The sequence below is a fragment of the Coregonus clupeaformis genome, chromosome 18 (assembly GCF_020615455.1).
Source record: "Coregonus clupeaformis isolate EN_2021a chromosome 18, ASM2061545v1, whole genome shotgun sequence".
NCBI lineage: Eukaryota > Metazoa > Chordata > Actinopteri > Salmoniformes > Salmonidae > Coregonus > Coregonus clupeaformis.
In genome coordinates, this window is record NC_059209.1 from 32875730 (window position 1) to 32894659 (window position 18930).

Below are 18930 nucleotides of genomic sequence, written 5' to 3' on the forward strand. Positions count from 1 at the left end.
CATCCCTAATGTCGTTTCATAACCCACAGTAAAGATCATCCCTAATGTCGTTTCAGAACCCACAGTAAAGATCATCCCTAATGTCGTTTCAGAACCCACAGTAAAGATCATCCCTAATGTCGTTTCATAACCCACAGTAGAGATCATCCCTAATGTCGTTTCATAACCCACAGTAAAGATCATCCCTAATGTCGTTTCATAACCCACAGTAAAGATCATCCCTAATGTCGTTTCAGAACCCACAGTAAAAATAATCCCTAATGTCGTTTCATAACCCACAGTAAAGATCATCCCTAATGTCGTTTCAGAACCCACAGTAAAGATCATCCCTAATGTCGTTTCATAACCCACAGTAAAGATCATCCCTAATGTCGTTTCAGAACCCACAGTAAAGATCATCCCTAATGTCGTTTCATAACCCACAGTAAAGATCATCCCTAATGTCGTTTCATAACCCACAGTAAAGATCATCCCTAATGTCGTTTCATAACCCACAGTAAAGATCATCCCTAATGTCGTTTCAGAACCCACAGTAAAGATCATCCCTAATGTCGTTTCATAACCCACAGTAAAGATCATCCCTAATGTCGTTTCAGAACCCACAGTAAAGATCATCCCTAATGTCGTTTCATAACCCACAGTAAAGATCATCCCTAATGTCGTTTCATAACCCACAGTAAAGATCATCCCTAATGTCGTTTCATAACCCACAGTAAAGATCATCCCTAATGTCGTTTCACAACCCACAGTAAAGATCATCCCTAATGTCGTTTCAGAACCCACAGTAAAGATCATCCCTAATGTCGTTTCAGAACCCACAGTAAAGATCATCCCTAATGTCGTTTCATAACCCACAGTAAAGATCATCCCTAATGTCGTTTCATAACCCACAGTAAAGTTCATCCCTAATGTCGTTTCATAACCCACAGTAAAGATCATCCCTAATGTCGTTTCATAACCCACAGTAAAGATCATCCCTAATGTCGTTTCATAACCCACAGTAAAGATCATCCCTAATGTCGTTTCATAACCCACAGTAAAGATCATCCCTAATGTCGTTTCAGAACCCACAGTAAAGATCATCCCTAATGTCGTTTCAGAACCCACAGTAAAGATCATCCCTGATGTCGTTTCATAACCCACAGTAAAGATCATCCCTAATGTCGTTTCATAACCCACAGTAAAGTTCATCCCTAATGTCGTTTCATAACCCACAGTAAAGATCATCCCTAATGTCGTTTCATAACCCACAGTAAAGATCATCCCTAATGTCGTTTCATAACCCACAGTAAAGCAAGGCATGAGTTTCTGTTTCAATGGCACCATCGTTACAAAAAGTACAAACACTTTATCTAGTGTGTTGCAACCAGTCTCAAAAGCGAGAGGGGCCACTCCACATCAACATTTTGCGAAAGAGCTTCGATATGGATAAAACTGTACGTACATAGGGTTCTGTCCCAAAAGTGATAAAGGCAGTAGGTATCAGTGAGCAGAGTCATATGAATGGAGTGAAAAAAGGCTTTGACATGGATACACTACCGGTCAAAAGTTTTAGAACACCTACTCATTCAAGGGTTTTTCTTTATTTTTACTATTTTCTACATTGTAGAATAATAGTGAAGACATCAAAACTATGAAATAACACATATGGAATCATATAGTAACCAAAAAAGTGTTAAACAAATCAAAATCTATTTTATATATTTGAGATTCTTCAAATAGCCACCCTTTGCCTTGATGACAGCTTTGCACACTCTTGGCATTCTCTCAACCAGCTTCACCTGGAATGCTTTTCCAACAGTCTTGAAGGAGTTCCCACATACAGTGGGGAAAAAAAGTATTTAGTCAGCCACCTATTGTGCAAGTTCTCCCACTTAAAAATATGAGAGAGGCCTGTAATTTTCATCATAGGTACACGTCAACTATGACAGACAAAATGAGAAAAAAAAATCCAGAAAATCACATTGTAGGATTTTTAATGAATTTATTTGCAAATTATGGTGGAAAATAAGTATTTGGTCAATAACAAAAGTTTCTCAATACTTTGTTATATACCCTTTGTTGGCAATGACACAGGTCAAACGTTTTCTGTAAGTCTTCACAAGGTTTTCACACACTGTTGCTGGTATTTTGGCCCATTCCTCCATGCAGATCTCCTCTAGAGCAGTGATGTTTTGGGGCTGTCGCTGGGCAACACGGACTTTCCAACTCCCTCCAAAGATTTTCTATGGGGTTGAGATCTGGAGACTGGCTAGGCCACTCCAGGACCTTGAAATGCTTCTTACGAAGCCACTCCTTCGTTGCCCGGGCGGTGTGTTTGGGATCATTGTCATGCTGAAAGACCCAGCCACGTTTCATCTTCAATGCCCTTGCTGATGGAAGGAGGTTTTCACTCAAAATCTCACGATACATGGCCCCATTCATTCTTTCCTTTACACGGATCAGTCGTCCTGGTCCCTTTGCAGAAAAACAGCCCCAAACCATGATGTTTCCACCCCCATGCTTCACAGTAGGTATGGTGTTCTTTGGATGCAACTCAGCATTCTTTGTCCTCCAAACACGACGAGTTGAGTTTTTACCAAAAAGTTCTATTTTGGTTTCATCTGACCATATGACATTCTCCCAATCCTCTTCTGGATCATCCAAATGCACTCTAGCAAACTTCAGACGGGCCTGGACATGTACTGGCTTAAGCAGGGGGACACGTCTCGCACTGCAGGATTTGAGTCTGTGGCAGCGTAGTGTGTTACTGATGGTAGGCTTTGTTACTTTGGTCCCAGCTCTCTGCAGGTCATTCACTAGGTCCCCCCGTGTGGTTCTGGGATTTTTGCTCACCGTTCTTTGATCATTTTGACCCCACGGGGTGAGATCTTGCGTGGAGCCCCAGATCGAGGGAGATTATCAGTGGTCTTGTATGTCTTCCATTTCCTAATAATTGCTCCCACAGTTGATTTCTTCAAACCAAGCTGCTTACCTATTGCATATTCAGTCTTCCCAGCCTGGTGCAGGTCTACAATTTTGTTTCTGGTGTCCTTTGACAGCTCTTTGGTCTTGGCCATAGTGGAGTTTGGAGTGTGACTGTTTGAGGTTGTGGACAGGTGTCTTTTATACTGATAACAAGTTCAAACAGGTGCCATTAATACAGGTAACGAGTGGAGGACAGAGGAGCCTCTTAAATAAGAAATTACAGGTCTGTGAGAGCCAGAAATCTTGCTTGTTTGTAGGTGACCAAATACTTATTTTCCACCATAATTTGCAAATAAATTCATTAAAAATCCTACAATGTGATTTTCTGGATTTTTTTTCCTCAATTTGTCTGTCATAGTTGACGTGTACCTATTATGAAAATTACAGGCCTCTCTCATCTTTTTAAGTGGGAGAACTTGCACAATTGGTGGCTGACTAAATACTTTTTTTCCCCACTCTATGCTGAGCACTTGTTGGCTGCTTTTCCTTCACTCTGCCGTCCGACTCATCCCAAACCATCTCAATTTGGTTGAGGTTGGGAGATTGTGGAGGCCAGGTCATCTGATGCAGCACTCCATCACTCTCCTTCTTGGTAAAATAGCCCTCACACAGCCTGGAGGTGTGTTGGGTCATTGTCCTGCTGAAAAACAAATGATAGTCCCACTAAGCCCAAACCAGATGGGATGGCGTATCGCTGCAGGATGCTGTGGTAGCCATGCTGGTTAAGTGTGCCTTGAATTTCTAAATAAAACACAGACAGTGTCACCAGCAAAGCACCCCCACACCATAACACCTCCTCCTCCATGCTTTACGGTGGGAAATACACATGTGGAGATCATCCATTCACCCACATACACCGTGTCTCACAAAGACACGGCGGTTGGAACCAAAGATCTCAAATTTGGACTCCAGACCAAAGGACACATTTCCACCGGTCTAATGTCCATTGCTCGTGTTTCTTGGCCCAAGCAAGTCTCTTCTTATTATTGGTGTCCTTTAGTAGTGGTTTCTTTGCAGCAATTCGACCCTGAAGGCCTGATTCACACAGTCTCCTCTGAACAGTTGATGTTGAGATGTGTCGGTTACTTGAACTCTGTGAAGCATTTATTTGGGCTGCAATTTCTGAGGCTGGTAACTCTAATGAACTTATCTTCTGCAGCAGAGGTAACTCTGGGTGTTCCATTCCTGTGGCGGTCCTCATGAGAGCCAGTTTCATCATAGCGCTTGATGGTTTTTGAGACTGCACTTGAAGCATTCGGCATGCTGCAAAATCTCTGCGAATTTAATGCCATAGAGTTATCCAGCCCATACAGTGGGGGGAAAAAGTATTTAGTCAGCCACCAATTGTGCAAGGTCTCCCACTTAAAAAGATGAGAGAGGCCTGTAATTTTCATCATAGGTACACGCCAACTATGACAGACAAAATGAGAAAAAATAATCCAGAAAATCACATTGTAGGATTTTTAATGAATTTATTTGCAAATTATGGTGGAAAATAAGTATTTGGTCAATAACAAAAGTTTCTCAATACTTTGTTATATACCCTTTGTTGGCAATGACACAGGTCAAACGTTTTCTGTAAGTCTTCACAAGGTTTTCACACACTGTTGCTGGTATTTTGGCCCATTCCTCCATGCAGATCTCCTCTAGAGCAGTGATGTTTTGGGGCTGTCGCTGGGCAACACAGACTTTCAACTCCCTCCAAAGATTTTCTATGGGGTTGAGATCTGGAGACTGGCTAGGCCACTCCAGGACCTTGAAATGCTTCTTACGAAGCCACTCCTTCGTTGCCCGGGCGGTGTGTTTGGGATCATTGTCATGCTGAAAGACCCAGCCACGTTTCATCTTCAATGCCCTTGCTGATGGAAGGAGGTTTTCACTCAAAATCTCACGATACATGGCCCTATTCATTCTTTCCTTTACGGATCAGTCGTCCTGGTCCCTTTGCAGAAAAAACAGCCCCAAAGCATGATGTTTTCCACCCCCCATGCTTCACAGTAGGTATGGTGTTCTTTGGATGCAACTCAGCATTCTTTGTCCACCAAACACGACGAGTTGCGTTTTTACCAAAAAGTTATATTTTGGTTTCATCTGACCATATGACATTCTTCCAATCCTCTTCTGGATCATCCAAATGCACCCTAGCAAACTTCAGATGGGCCTGGACATGTACTGGCTTAAGCAGGGGGACACGTCTGGCACTGCAGGATTTGAGTCCCTGGCGGCGTAGTGTGTTACTGACGGTAGGCTTTGTTACTTTGGTCCCAGCTCTCTGCAGGTCATTCACTAGGTCCCCCCGTGTGGTTCTGGGATTTTTGCTCACCGTTCTTGTGATCATTTTGACCCCACGGGGTGAGATCTTGCGTGGAGCCCCAGATCGAGGGAGATTATCAGTGGTCTTGTATGTCTTCCATTTCCTAATAATTGCTCCCACAGTTGATTTCTTCAAACCAAGCTGCTTACCTATTGCAGATTCAGTCTTCCCAGCCTGGTGCAGGTCTACAATTTTGTTTCTGGTGTCCTTTGACAGCTCTTTGGCCTTGGCCATAGTGGAGTTTGGAGTGTGACTGTTTGAGGTTGTGGACAGGTGTCTTTTATACTGATAACAAGTTCAAACAGGTGCCATTAATACAGGTAACGAGTGGAGGACAGAGGAGCCTCTTAAAGAAGAAGTTACAGGTCTGTGAGAGCCAGAAATCTTGCTTGTTTGTAGGTGACCAAATACTTATTTTCCACCATAATTTGCAAATAAATTCATTAAAAATCCTACAATGTGATTTTCTGGATTTTTTTTCCTCAATTTGTCTGTCATAGTTGACGTGTACCTATGGTGAAAATTACAGGCCTCTCTCATCTTTTCAAGTGGGAGAACTTGCACAATTGGTGGCTGACTAAATACTTTTTTTCCCCACTGTATCTCCTTGAATAACAGCATTTGGAGTGTATTTACCCACACCAAGGTCAAAGCTGCAGCATGGTTATGAACAGCATTAACACCAGTATAATGTCTGTAAAATACTGCTGCAGCATAACACTGCTGCCCCAACACTGCTGCCCCCACACTGCTGCCCCACACTGCTGCCCCAATACTGCTGCCCCAACACTGCTGCCCCAACACTGCTGCCCCCACACTGCTGCCCCACACTGCTGCCCCAACACTGCTGCCCCACACTGCTGCCCCAATACTGCTGCCCCAACACTGCTGCCCCAACACTGCTGCCCCAACACTGCTGCAGCATAACACTGCTGCCCCAACACTGCTGCCCCAACACTGCTGCAGCATAACACTGCTGCCCCCACACTGCTGCAGCATAACACTGCTGCCCCAACACTGCCCTTCTACACTGCTGCAGCATAACACTGCTGCCCCAACACTGCTGCCCCAACACTGCTGCAGCATAACACTGCTGCCCCCACACTGCTGCAGCATAACACTGCTGCCCCAACACTGCTGCCCCAACACTGCTGCAGCATAACACTGCTGCCCCAACACTGCTGCCCCCACACTGCTGCAGCATAACACTGCTGCCCCAACACTGCTGCAGCATAACACTGCTGCCCCAACACTGCTGCAGCATAACACTGCTGCCCCAACACTGCTGCCCCAACACTGCTGCGGCATAACACTGCTGCCCTTTAACACTGCTGCGCTAACACTGCGCGCGCATAACACTGCTGCCCCCAACACTGCTGCCCCCCACACTGCCCCTTTACACTGCTGCCACTGCTGCCCCTAACACTGCTGCCCCAACACGCTGCACACTGCTGCTACACTGCTGCCCCAACACTGCTGCCCTACACTGCTGCCCCCAACACTGCTGCCCCACACACTGCTGGCTAACACTGCTGCCCCCACACTGCTGTCCCCAACACTGCTGCCCACGCTGCCCCCACACTGCCCTTAACACTGCTGCCCCCACACTGCTGCCCTCTACACTGCTGCCCCCACACTGCTGCCCCAACACTGCTGCCCCAACCTGCTGCCCTAACACTGCTGCCTCCCCCATACTGCTGCCCCCACACTGCTGCCCCAACACTGCTGCCTCCACACTGCTGCCCCCACACTGCCCTTAACACTGCTGCTCCCCACACTGCTGCCCCAACACTGCCGCCTTAACACTGCCGCCCACACTGCCGCTTACACTGCCGCCCCAACACTGCCGCCCCAACACTGCCGCCCCCACACTGCCGCCCCAACACTGCCGCCCTCAACACTGCCTTAACACTGCCGCCCCCAACACTGCCTTCCACACTGCCGCCCCAACACTGCCGCCCTAACACTGCCGCCCTCACACTGCCGCCCCCAACACTGCCGCCCTCTTACACTGCCGCCCCACACTGCCCGCCCCACACTGCCGCCCCCAACACTGCTGCCCCCACACTGCTGCCCTCAACACTGCTTCCCCAACACTGCTGCCCCCACACTGCTGCCCCTACACTGCTGCCCCACACTGCTGCCAACACTGCTGCCCCAACACTGCTGCCCCAACACTGCTGCCCCCACACTGCTGCCCCAACACTGCTGCCCCAACACTGCTGCCCCCACACTGCTGCAGCATATGTAATAATAGGTAGCACCAATGAATGAAACAGTTCAGTGAAACGGCTTTACACTTAGCTTTACACTTTACGCAATAATGTCACCAAGGGCACCATTCACATGGTTAGCTATGAACTGCTGAGTTCCTATAGTGAAAGGCCCTGCTGAGTTCCTATGGTGGAAGGCCCTGCTGAGTTCCTATGGTGGAAGGCCCTGCTGAGTTCCTATGGTGGAAGGCCCTGCTGAGTTCCTATGGTGGAAGGCCCTGCTGAGTTCCTATGGTGGAAGGCCCTGCTGAGTTCCTATGGTGGAAGGCCCTGCTGAGTTCCTATGGTGGAAGGCCCTGCTGAGTTCCTATGGTGGAAGGCCCTGCTGAGTTCCTATGGTGGAAGGCCCTGCTGAGTTCCTATGGTGAAAGGCCCTGCTGAGTTCCTATGGTGGAAGGCCCTGCTGAGTTCCTATGGTGAAAGGCCCTGCTGAGTTCCTATGGTGGAAGGCCCTGCTGAGTTCCTATGGTGGACTACCTTAGTTGTGTCTACATTGATATTCCGTTTCCATTGTTCACACCAGTTAAAAACAATATTAAACAATTCTTGAAACTTATCTTCAGTTTCAGAGATCAATACAATGCAATCTGCATATAAAATAACAGACACTCGTTCATTGTTTAGACAGACAGGTTTTCCTAGAGCTTTGTGTGTGTGTGTGTGTGTGTGTTCATGTGTGTGTGTGTGTTCATGTGTGTTAATGTGTGTTAATGTGTGTGTGTGTGTGTGTTCATGTGTGTTAATGTGTGTGTGTTAATGTGTGTGTGTGTGTGTGTGTTAATGTGTGTGTGTGTGTGTGTGTGTGCGTGTGTGTGTCTACCCTTCCTACCCAGTATACTAGCAGCTCTGGTCTTGTTCCGGACGTAGGTGTGGCTAGCCGGGTCGTCCCCAACCAACACCACACCCAGGTGGGGTCTCATGTTGCCGCCAGTGACCAGCTCTTCCACCTCCCTCTGGATCTCTCTGTGAATCTGACGGGCCATCTCCGTCCCTGACACCACCACTGCAGCATGCCTGCACACACAAACATATGTACAGTAAATACACAAAACGTACAGTTACACACAAACAGACACACAGTCACAGACACAAACACACACACACACACACAGATACAAGCAGACATTGGAACATACTTTGTAGCCTGGCTGAATATTACAACATCACATGAGGTTACTAGAATGTTGCAGGGGGCAAGGTGGCTTTGAGATGTGGCGCTATTATTAACTTGCTATAATTAAATCCCATCTATTTACTGGTTGATATCATCAAAAGCACTGTCAGTATCATTTGAGTAGTGTAAGGGTCTCCAAAACTAGACTAGAGGTCCTCTGTAGCTCAGTTGGTAGAGCATGGCGCTTGTAACGCCAGGGTAGTGGGTTCGATCCCCGTACGTATAAATGTATGCGCACATGACTGTAAGCGTCTGCTAAATGGCATATTATATTATTGACTAGACTGAAGTCACAGTGTGTCATCTCAACTTGATCTGACAGGAGTTATCTTTGGCACACAACGTGAATTGTCAGTCCTATTGTAACCTTGTTAACCAATGCCAAGCTGAACTGAGCCGAGATAACTAACTAGCTGGCTAACAACCTCAACCTCATTGCATCCCCAGCGCCAACAGCAATGCTCTTCACGGACCGATTGTCAGAGAGATAATGCAAAAATTAATGCAATGCAATGCAAGTTCGACGCGTTTGTTGACAGTAGCTAGCTATCATCTTATCTATCGTCTTAAAAATCTGCCCCCCCCGTTATTTTCCGCCAGATAGCACCTGCCCTTGCTACAATCTCACCGATTGACACGTGACGAACAGTCACCCTTCACCGGTATAAACTAGCAGCAGTATCGAGCATCCCTCCTCTCTGTCTCCCTCACTCACTCTCCGACATGTTTCTTGCTTTTTACCTGGTGACCGACTCATGGAGATGTCTTCTCTGGCTCTCGCACTTTCTGTGCATACGCAGTTTTGCTCGGCAGTGGTGGAAGGACAGACCGTTACAAATCCTGAAGGAGGAGCGTAGCGGGGAGATAGAGGCCGCCATGTTGCCCGCCCCGCCACTGTGTGTGTGTGACTGTGGATAGGGGGTAGCCCAAAGGCCGGCAGATGGCGATATTTGGGATTGATGGTTTCATTTTACCGTCCAAATGCATTTTATGCAGCTGGCAATACACTCGTATCCCCCGTGGACCGGTTCAAACCTAAAACATTCTCCATTCAGGCTGCAAATGCATAGATTTCCTCCTTAACGATATTTAATGGCGAGAAGGCAGGAAAAAACATGTAAAATATGCATACTTTCTTTATGAAACACCATTTTCCAACACATTCTAGTGGCTAATGCTACTTCCTGAATTTGCTCTGTGCATTCAGCCAGCCTTGATCAAACCTACAGCATCATTGCGTTTTGGTACAGCAGAAATTGTGTGGACCAGCTCTCTGAGCTCCACCATTTCTCTCTCCAGCTCTGTGAATGTATCCCTCTTAGTGATGGAGGAGCAGTGCAGTTGTGGGACCTGGGTGTGTTCAGTGCTTGGTGGGGGGGTACTATCCTCGTCTGCAGGACAGTTTGAAGAGGTGTGATCACACTCACTCAGGATGGGGGAGTCGTCACAGAGAGAGAGCTTTATCCTGCTGTGCTCTCTCTTTGATCTAGTAAAAGTCCTGCTGGAACTGCATGAGGATGCCCTGCAGCCAGGTCTGTTCTGTCCCAGCAGTTTGGTAGCCTTATTTAATAATGAGGGATAAAGTTTATCCCGTGTCGGTGAGTGTTGCTATTAAGTGAAGTTAGAGCATCTAAGCAATACAATGTGTTCTATACAGCTGTCAACATTGTACAAGGAAAGAGCCACTTTATCAATTATATAATCATTAGCCAGATTACACCGGATACCAGACTTCAATGAGTGATAACTCAGTTCTAGAATGTTGTCATTGATGAGAATGAATCTAAAAATCTATTGACGTTCAGAATAAGACTTAGTTTATACATCCAGCCTGCATTGGAGTTTCATGACCAGAGACAAATCTTCAAAGGCACAGTGTTTATTTATTCGGAGTGGTACATGCATTCACACAGTTGATTTATAGGATCCTTCCCACTATATGATTGATATGTCAAGTGATAAAATCCCAAGTTATCAATTAAAAGTTTATGGAAAAACTGCACTTGTCCTCATGTGAAATTGACAGTTTATTAAATATTCTACAGCTGTAATTTCATCAATCAAATCAAACTTGATTTATATAGCACATTTCTTACAACGGATGCATTTCAAGACGTTCACAGTCGTTGGATGGGGTGTTGTCTGTAAAGTGGGCCACAGATAAACACTATGCATGCCAGTCTCTCTTGGCTAAGAGTTGAGGAGAGACTGACTGCATCACTTCTTCTTTTTATAAGAAACATTAATGTGTTGAAAATCCCAAATTGTTTGCATAGTCAACTTACGCACAGCTCTGACACACACTTACCCCACCAGACATGCCACCAGGGGTCTTTTCCCAGTCCCCAAATCCAGGACATAGAGCCATTAATGCATGGAACTCTGTTCCATCTCATATTGCTCAATAAACAGCAAACCAAAGCCTCCATCACCGTCCCCATTCAGTGTGACGACCTCTGACCTCTGGCAGACTCCTATTGCTGGACTAGAGGACCACATGCTCCCAAAGTTGGCACTTTAACAGTGAACATCTGTAAATATCTTGTAAATAGTTTTTGCACAAATCATATTTTGTTCTTACCTAGGTTTTATTCCAATCAGTTTTTTTGGGGGGGCACTGGATCAACATTCTCATCGCGCCTCCTGTCAGTACCTGTTTTCAGGGAAGCCATTGGTCCAAAAATATTCATACACACACAATAGTCTCCTAGAATAAGTTTTGCTCAACGTAGCCAACTACAGTAATGTAGTTAACGTAAGTTCAATCACAAAGTGTGATGGGTGATTTGAAGGAGTCAGGCGCAGGAGGGTAAATCCCAGTATACCGAGTTTATTCCGTAATCCAGCGTAACCAGTCCAGTGCGCAAAACAGGCGCACTGGAACAAACATGCACACGGGGAAAATACCCCGGCAACACAAAATACTGAGCTCAACCGAGCTACTAATCCTCACAAAGAACAATCACCCACAAGGACATGGGGGCAGAGGGAACACTTAAACACGTACTAATGAGGGGAATATGAACCAGGTGTGTGTAATTGACAAGACAAGACAAATGGAATGATGAGATATGGAGCGGCAGCGGCAGTGGCTAGAAGGCCGGTGACGACTAACGCCGAAGCCTGCCCGAAACAAGGAGGGGAGGCAGCTTCGGAGGAAGTCGTGACACAAAGGCTGATCCGAGTGCATCTCCTCACAGTTTCATTCAGTAGTACAACACAATTCACATTTAATTTTATAATGGGCACAGTGGAAATGTATATCTGTGATGTTCAAATTACTTCTTACCCCCTTTGTTGTGTGGAGCTTCCTTTTCTGGTAAATGCAGGACGGGAGAGACATCCCTTCTAGCTGAGGGTGGCGTTGATCATACACTGCTTCTCGTGGGTGTCACGCCCTGACTCAGGGGACGCTTAAATGTTGAGTCAGGGTGTGTATATTCTTTGTTGTGAGTTTTCTATGTTTGTATTCTAGTATGTGTAGATCTATGTTGGCCGGTGTGGTTCCCAATCAGAGGCAGCTGTAGCTCGTTGTCTCTGATTGGGGACCATACTTAGGCAGCCTATTGGCACTAGTGGGTTGTGGGATCTTGTTCCATGTAAGGTTTGTTGTGTGTTACCTTAGGACTTCACGTGTCGTTAGTTGATTGTTTTGTCGTGTGTTTATTCGTGTTAATAAACATGTTTGCATATCACGCTGCGCCTTGGTCCGTCCCGTCCGTCAACGAGCGTGACAGTGGGGTGAACCTGATGTTCCGCATGTCACGCCTCATGTCTAAAACATGGGGAAAAAGTCAAACTTGATAGGGGGATCGTCTGAAAAGGGACTGACATGCAAGGATGTAGCATAAGGATTTTGGCCACTGGCCAGCAGACCACGATTTCTACATTCAGGTCCTAAATCTGTGGCATGCGATGTTTGTAAAGGCAACATTTCACTGCTGTCTCAGGCTAGTTTGCCACATTTTCTACTAGCCATTTCACTGCTGTGTCAGGCTAGTTTGGCACATTGTCTGCTAGCCCAGTCTGAAAAGTATTAAACTCGGGCTAACTTAATTTCCATCCCTGCTGACATATATGACTGACTTCACAGGTCATTTGATTGGTCGTGTACAACAGATGAACTCGTGGAACAAAACTGTTTGTGTTTTGTAAGGGGAAAACATTGAGCCCATAAGTCCTTTGTGAGCTAGCTAGCCAACTTTAGCTAATGTAGCTAACTAGCCAACCAAGGTGCCTAACTAGCTAGCCCACCAGGTGATAGCTAGCTAGCTAGTTAACGTTAGCTCACCATTCATGTAGTCAGACTTTTCTAAGTGGTGACATGCTAACTAACCAACTATCCTTGCCATGGTACCAGCCTAAAGTTAGCTAGCAAGACTGACTACACGAACGGCGAGTTAATGTTAGCTAGCTAGCTAAATATCCCTTCCGTGGTGGGCTAACGCTAGCTAGCATGTCACCACATAAAAAGTAGCTGACTAGCTCACTAAAGACTTGTCAATAAAAAGGTCACAACCAGCTAGCATATGCTGGTTTTATTTTTTCTTGTAAGGAAGGCAACGTGCGTTGTACACGTAACTACAGTCGGTGGGTACTGTATCTAGCTAATTTTTATAAGCACCTAGCTAACCACAGATCTTTGACCTAACCAAAATTGCTTGTTAGCAGCTAGCAAACAGAGCTTACCTTATCACACGGCTCCAGCAATGCCTCTTGCTTACAGAGGTTGGAAAACAATAAAAGGAATGTGTGCTTATCGGAGTAGTGGTTACAATCCGGTACATAGCGCAGAACCATCCTTGCTTCTGATCGATGGAGAGACCTAAGGTTAGCTAGTGTGGTCCTCTGTAGCTCAGCTGGTAGAGCACGGCGCTTGTAACGCCAAGGTAGTGGGTTCGATCCCCAGGACCACCCATACACAAAAATGTATGCACACACGACTGTAAGTCGCTTTGGATAAAAGCGTCTGCTAAATGGCATATTATTATTATTATTATCTAGCTGGCTAGCTCATCACGTCTCAGTCTAAACTGTACACTCAAAAATACAGAAAGGAGTGGGAATCAAACCCTGAATTCAAAGGCTGGTTAAAGACGTTTATTGGAGATGATACACAGGCATACTGCCTGTATTGTAAAGCTGATTTCTACGCCAAACTTAGTGATGTAAAAAAACACATGACAACTCAAAAACACACTCAAAAGGCAAGGCCTTATAACAGTTCCACCCAAAACAAGCTGCCATTTATGGTTTAAAAAATTGACTCTGCAAAAAAGGCTGAGGCCACCAAATCTATAGCCCGTGCTGTTGTGGCTTTCCTCGAGAAGTGTTGTCTTAAAAAAAGATAAACTCCTGGGGATATGGACTGACAATGCCTCTGTTATGACGGGGATTAACAATGGGGTCCATAAAGTGCTGAAGGAGGAGTATGGCCTCAAAGATCTGGTTCTTATTCGCTGTGTGTGCCACTCGCTGCAGCTTGCTGTAAGTCATGCTTCCAATGACACCATCCCCCGTAGTGTGGAGTACTTGGTACGAGAGACTTATAACTGGTTTTCAGTGTCTCCAAAGCGCAGGGAGGCCTACAAGGCCATGTACGAGACCATCAACTGTGGGGAGAAACCTTTACAGATAACCAAGGCGTGTGCCACACGTTGGCTCTCCATTGAACCCGCGGTTTCACGTATTTTGGACCAGTGGGAGGAGCTTAGGCTGCATTTCGCAGTCACCAAGTCCAGTGAACACTGCTACATGGCTGAGGTTTTATACTCCATGTACAGTGATCCACAAAACATATTGTATCTGACTTTTTTGAAGTCAGTGCTGGGTGAGGTACAGTTGGCCGTCAAGGCTTTTGAAGGAGAGCAAGTATATCCTCTTAAGCTACTTGACAGCTTGGTTAGCCTGATCAAGTCTGTGAGCAGCAGGGTGCTGAATCCACTGGCAAATGTTGATGTACTCAAAGGGCCAATAGATGGATACATCAGTCCCAAACCGTACCTTGGTTACCTTTTTGAGTCAAAGGCAGCTGAGCTCCACCTTGCGCCCGAGGATGAAAACAATGTCCGAAAGCGGTGTGTAGCCTTCACCATCTCCCTCACTAATGAGTTGAGAGTGAGACTGCCGGACAACATCGAAGCATTGCAGTACATGTCAGTTTTCAATGTGGAGGAAACTAAAGCACAATAAGAGCCCTGGAGAAATATAAAAAATAGCCAAGCTCCTTGGCTACTCCCCTGCAGAGATAGACAAGATTGTCCAGCAATGGCGTGCCATCCATCTTAGTAAATGGAATGAGACAAAAAACACACTGGGCTTCTGGAGTGAGATTTGGAAGTTCAGGGATGCAGCTGATATCAACCCGTTTCAAGAACTTGCCATGGCTGCTGTGTCTGTGTTGTCCTTGCCACACTCGAATGCTGAAGTCGAGAGAGTATTCAGCCAGATGAGTGTGGTAAAAAGCAAACTTAGAAATCGAATGTCCTTGCAGACCCTTAACTCCATCCTGTACATTCGATATGGACTGAAGCTGTCTGGTGAGGCTTGCTATGAGCACCAGCTGCCTGATAAGGTTTTGCAGCTTTTTGGCACATCAGCTGCTTACTCATTTAAGTCAGCTCCCTCAGTTGCTGAACCTGCCATAGAGAGCCTTGACCAAATTGACGATGACCCACTCTTTCTGTGAGCCAGCACATCCTGTGTGTGTGTGGAGAGGGGTCTGAATTTTTATTTAATTTTTTACCTGAATTAGAGCCAGACTAGTTACCATCATTTTATCACATTGCCATTGACATTTTTTTCTATTGTCTCTTTTTGGTCCATTTAGATTGTTAATGTAGATTGTATACAAAAAAAATTTTTTTAATGTTATGGTAAAAAATTTTCATGTTTTACTGTGACTTGTTCTAGGCTCCTAAGTGGACCATAAGGTTAAAAACCAAACCAAACTTAAGAAAAATAAAAAATAAAAAATAAAATAAAACTAAGTAACTCCGCCAGAGTGTCTCTTTTGGGTCAATTTTGCCGGTCCCAAGCCCAGATAGCTAAATAGCTAGCACTGCTAATGACGTAGTTAACTAGCTAGTGCTGCTAATGACATAGCCAACTAGCGTTGTTAGCTAGGGTTTCTAACGATGTATACTGAACAAAAATATAAACACAACATGCAACAATTTAAAAGATTTTTCTGAGTTACAGTTCATATAAAGGAAATTAGTGAATTGAAATAAATTCATTAGGCCCTAATCTGGGGAGCCAGGCCCAGCCAATCAGAATGAGTTTTTTCCCACAAAAGGGCTTTATTATAGACAGAAATATTCCTCAGCTCCCCCCACCCCTGTTCGAGGAACCAAAATATTCACTAAGGATCTAACGATACAGCTGTTTTAGTAACTGTATTACCACATTTCCCCCTAACTTTTTCCAAACAACTGTCATTTTGACCACTCCCCAAACAATTCAGACAAAAACTTAGAGGTTATGAAATCGTCCTCTACTTCTCTGCTTTTCCAAAACTGAAAAAGTACTAGGAATAGCTTCTACCAATCAATAGATAGAGCTGTTTTAGTAACCCATCAACTGCTCTCTTTCTAGATGCAGTAAGTAATGTCAGAAGCTAGCAGATTCATTACTTACCAACAACAGCTGCAAATTCCAAATAAAACGACATCACGTTTTGAAGTTCACTTTCCTTGCTTTGTCTAACAACACTATCGTGAATCTAGCAAATTAGTTTTGTGGGTCAGAGTCGCAGGAGGTTAGTGTCACCTTAATTGGGGAGGACGGGCTCGTGGTAATGACTGGAGCGGAATCAGTGGAATGGTATCAAATACATCAAAACACATTGGTTTCCAGGTGTTTGATGCCATTCCATTTGCTCCGTTCCGGCCATTATTATGAACCGTCCTCCCCTCAGCAGCCTCCACTGGTCAGAGTGCAGTATTTATTTAGTTTAAAAGAAAAAAAGTTTATTGTTAGCTAGCCAAGGCTACTGTTGCCTAGAAACACTTAACTCGGGAGGGAGAGAACGTCTTCATAGCTCGAAAAAATTCCCAAGCTAATGTGAATCTGTTTCGGACCGAATATCTAGCGCTAAGATTCCGAATGCTTCCCCCGGTTTGGACGACCTGGAATGATACCGTGAAGATTTCTAATGTTCACTAGTAGAGCTCTGCTACCTGACCTGAGTCCGACGGACCCCGGCATTATACATCGGGTTAGGGCCGGGCAAGGCCTGTTTTCTCATCAATAACTAGGGTACGGGTAGGGCTCGGGTATCACTAAATTGATCACTAACATTTTAAAGCTGAGCCATTTGCGCGTTGCTCTGCTGCTCAGTACAGTCATATCTGACTAAGATCATAACATGGTGTCAGAAGTGCTTCAACATTGTCAAATATAAAACAGGAGAGATTATTTTCGCAGAAAATAATAATGTTCCTTGAGTTGTCAGAGTTTAGATTGATGAAAAGTAGCTAACAGCAACTGAACTACTACTACTGACCACAACCAAACAACTACTGACCACAACCAAACAACTACTGACCACAACCACACAACTACTGACCACAACCACACAACTACTGACCACAACCACACAACTACTGACCACAATTACTGACCACAACCAAACAACTACTGACCACAATTACTGACCACAACCAAACAACTACTGACCACAATTACTGACCACAACCACACAACTACTGACCACAATTACTGACCACAACCACACAACTACTGACCACAACCAAACAACTACTGACCACAATTACTGACCACAACCAAACAACTACTGACCACAACTAGAGACCATAACTACTGTCGACAATTCCTAAACACAACCACTCAACTACTGCCTACAACTACTGACCACAAACACACAACTACTGAACCACACAACAAATGATCAGAACCACACAACTGACCACAACTACTGACCACAACCACACAACTACTGACCACAGCTACTGACCACAACAACACAACTAGAGACCATAACTACTGAACACAACTCCTGAACTCAACTCCTGAAAACAACTCCTGACCACAACCACACATTTACTGACCACAACTGCTGAACCAAACAACTACTGCCCACAACTACTGACCACAACAACACAACTACAGACCATAACTACTGACCACAACTACTAACCACAACGACTGACCACAACCACAGACCACAACTACTGACCACAGAATTACTGACCACAACCACACAATTACTGACCACAACTACTGACCACAACCACACAACTTCTGAACACTGACCACAATTACTGACCACAACCACACAGTTACTGACCACACAACTACAGGCCACAACTACTGACCACACAACTACTGACCACAAAACGACTGACCACTACTGACCACAACTACTGACCACAACAACACAACTAGAGACCATAACTACTGAACACAACTCCTGAACTCAACTCCTGAAAACAACTCCTGACCACAACCACACATTTACTGACCACAACTGCTGAACCAAACAACTACTGCCCACAACTACTGACCACAACAACACAACTACAGACCATAACTACTGACCACAACTACTAACCACAACGACTGACCACAACCACAGACCACAACTACTGACCACAGAATTACTGACCACAACCACACAATTACTGACCACAACTACTGACCACAACCACACAACTTCTGAACACTGACCACAATTACTGACCACAACCACACAGTTACTGACCACACAACTACAGGCCACAACTACTGACCACAACTACTGACAACAACCACACATCTACTAAACTACAACTACTGACAACAAAACTACTGACCACTACTGACCACAACAACAGACCATAACTACTGACCACAACTACTGACCACAACAACAGACCATAACTACAGACCATAACTACTGACCATAACTACTGACCACAACTACTGAACCACAACTACTAACCACAAAACTACTGACCACAACAACAGACCATAGCTACTGACCACAACTACTGACCACAACTACTGAATGACATACCTACTTACCAAAACCACATACCTACTCACCACAACAACACAATTGCTGACCACACAACTACTGACCACAACTACTGACCACAACCACACAACTTCTGAACACAACCACTGAACATGACTAGTGACCACAACAACTGACCACAACCACACAGCTACTGACCACACAACTACTGACCACAGCTACT

General features: G+C 45.2%; 1 protein-coding gene across 3 annotated transcripts in view; it reads right to left on the reverse strand.

Annotated features, from left to right (window-relative positions):
* mthfd2l (methylenetetrahydrofolate dehydrogenase (NADP+ dependent) 2 like) overlaps window positions 1-9623 on the reverse strand; it is a 47183-nt gene extending 37560 nt beyond the window's left edge. For all 3 annotated transcript variants that reach the window (XM_041835866.2, XM_041835865.2, XM_041835864.2), the window contains exons 1-2: window positions 9470-9623; window positions 8384-8568 (exon numbers count right to left, since the gene is read on the reverse strand). In XM_041835866.2, coding sequence (XP_041691800.1) covers window positions 8384-8568; window positions 9470-9606 — 322 coding nt within the window. In that variant the 5' untranslated portion in view covers window positions 9607-9623. The remainder of the gene's footprint in view (window positions 1-8383; window positions 8569-9469) is intronic.
* Between the last annotated feature and the right edge of the window lie 9307 nt (window positions 9624-18930).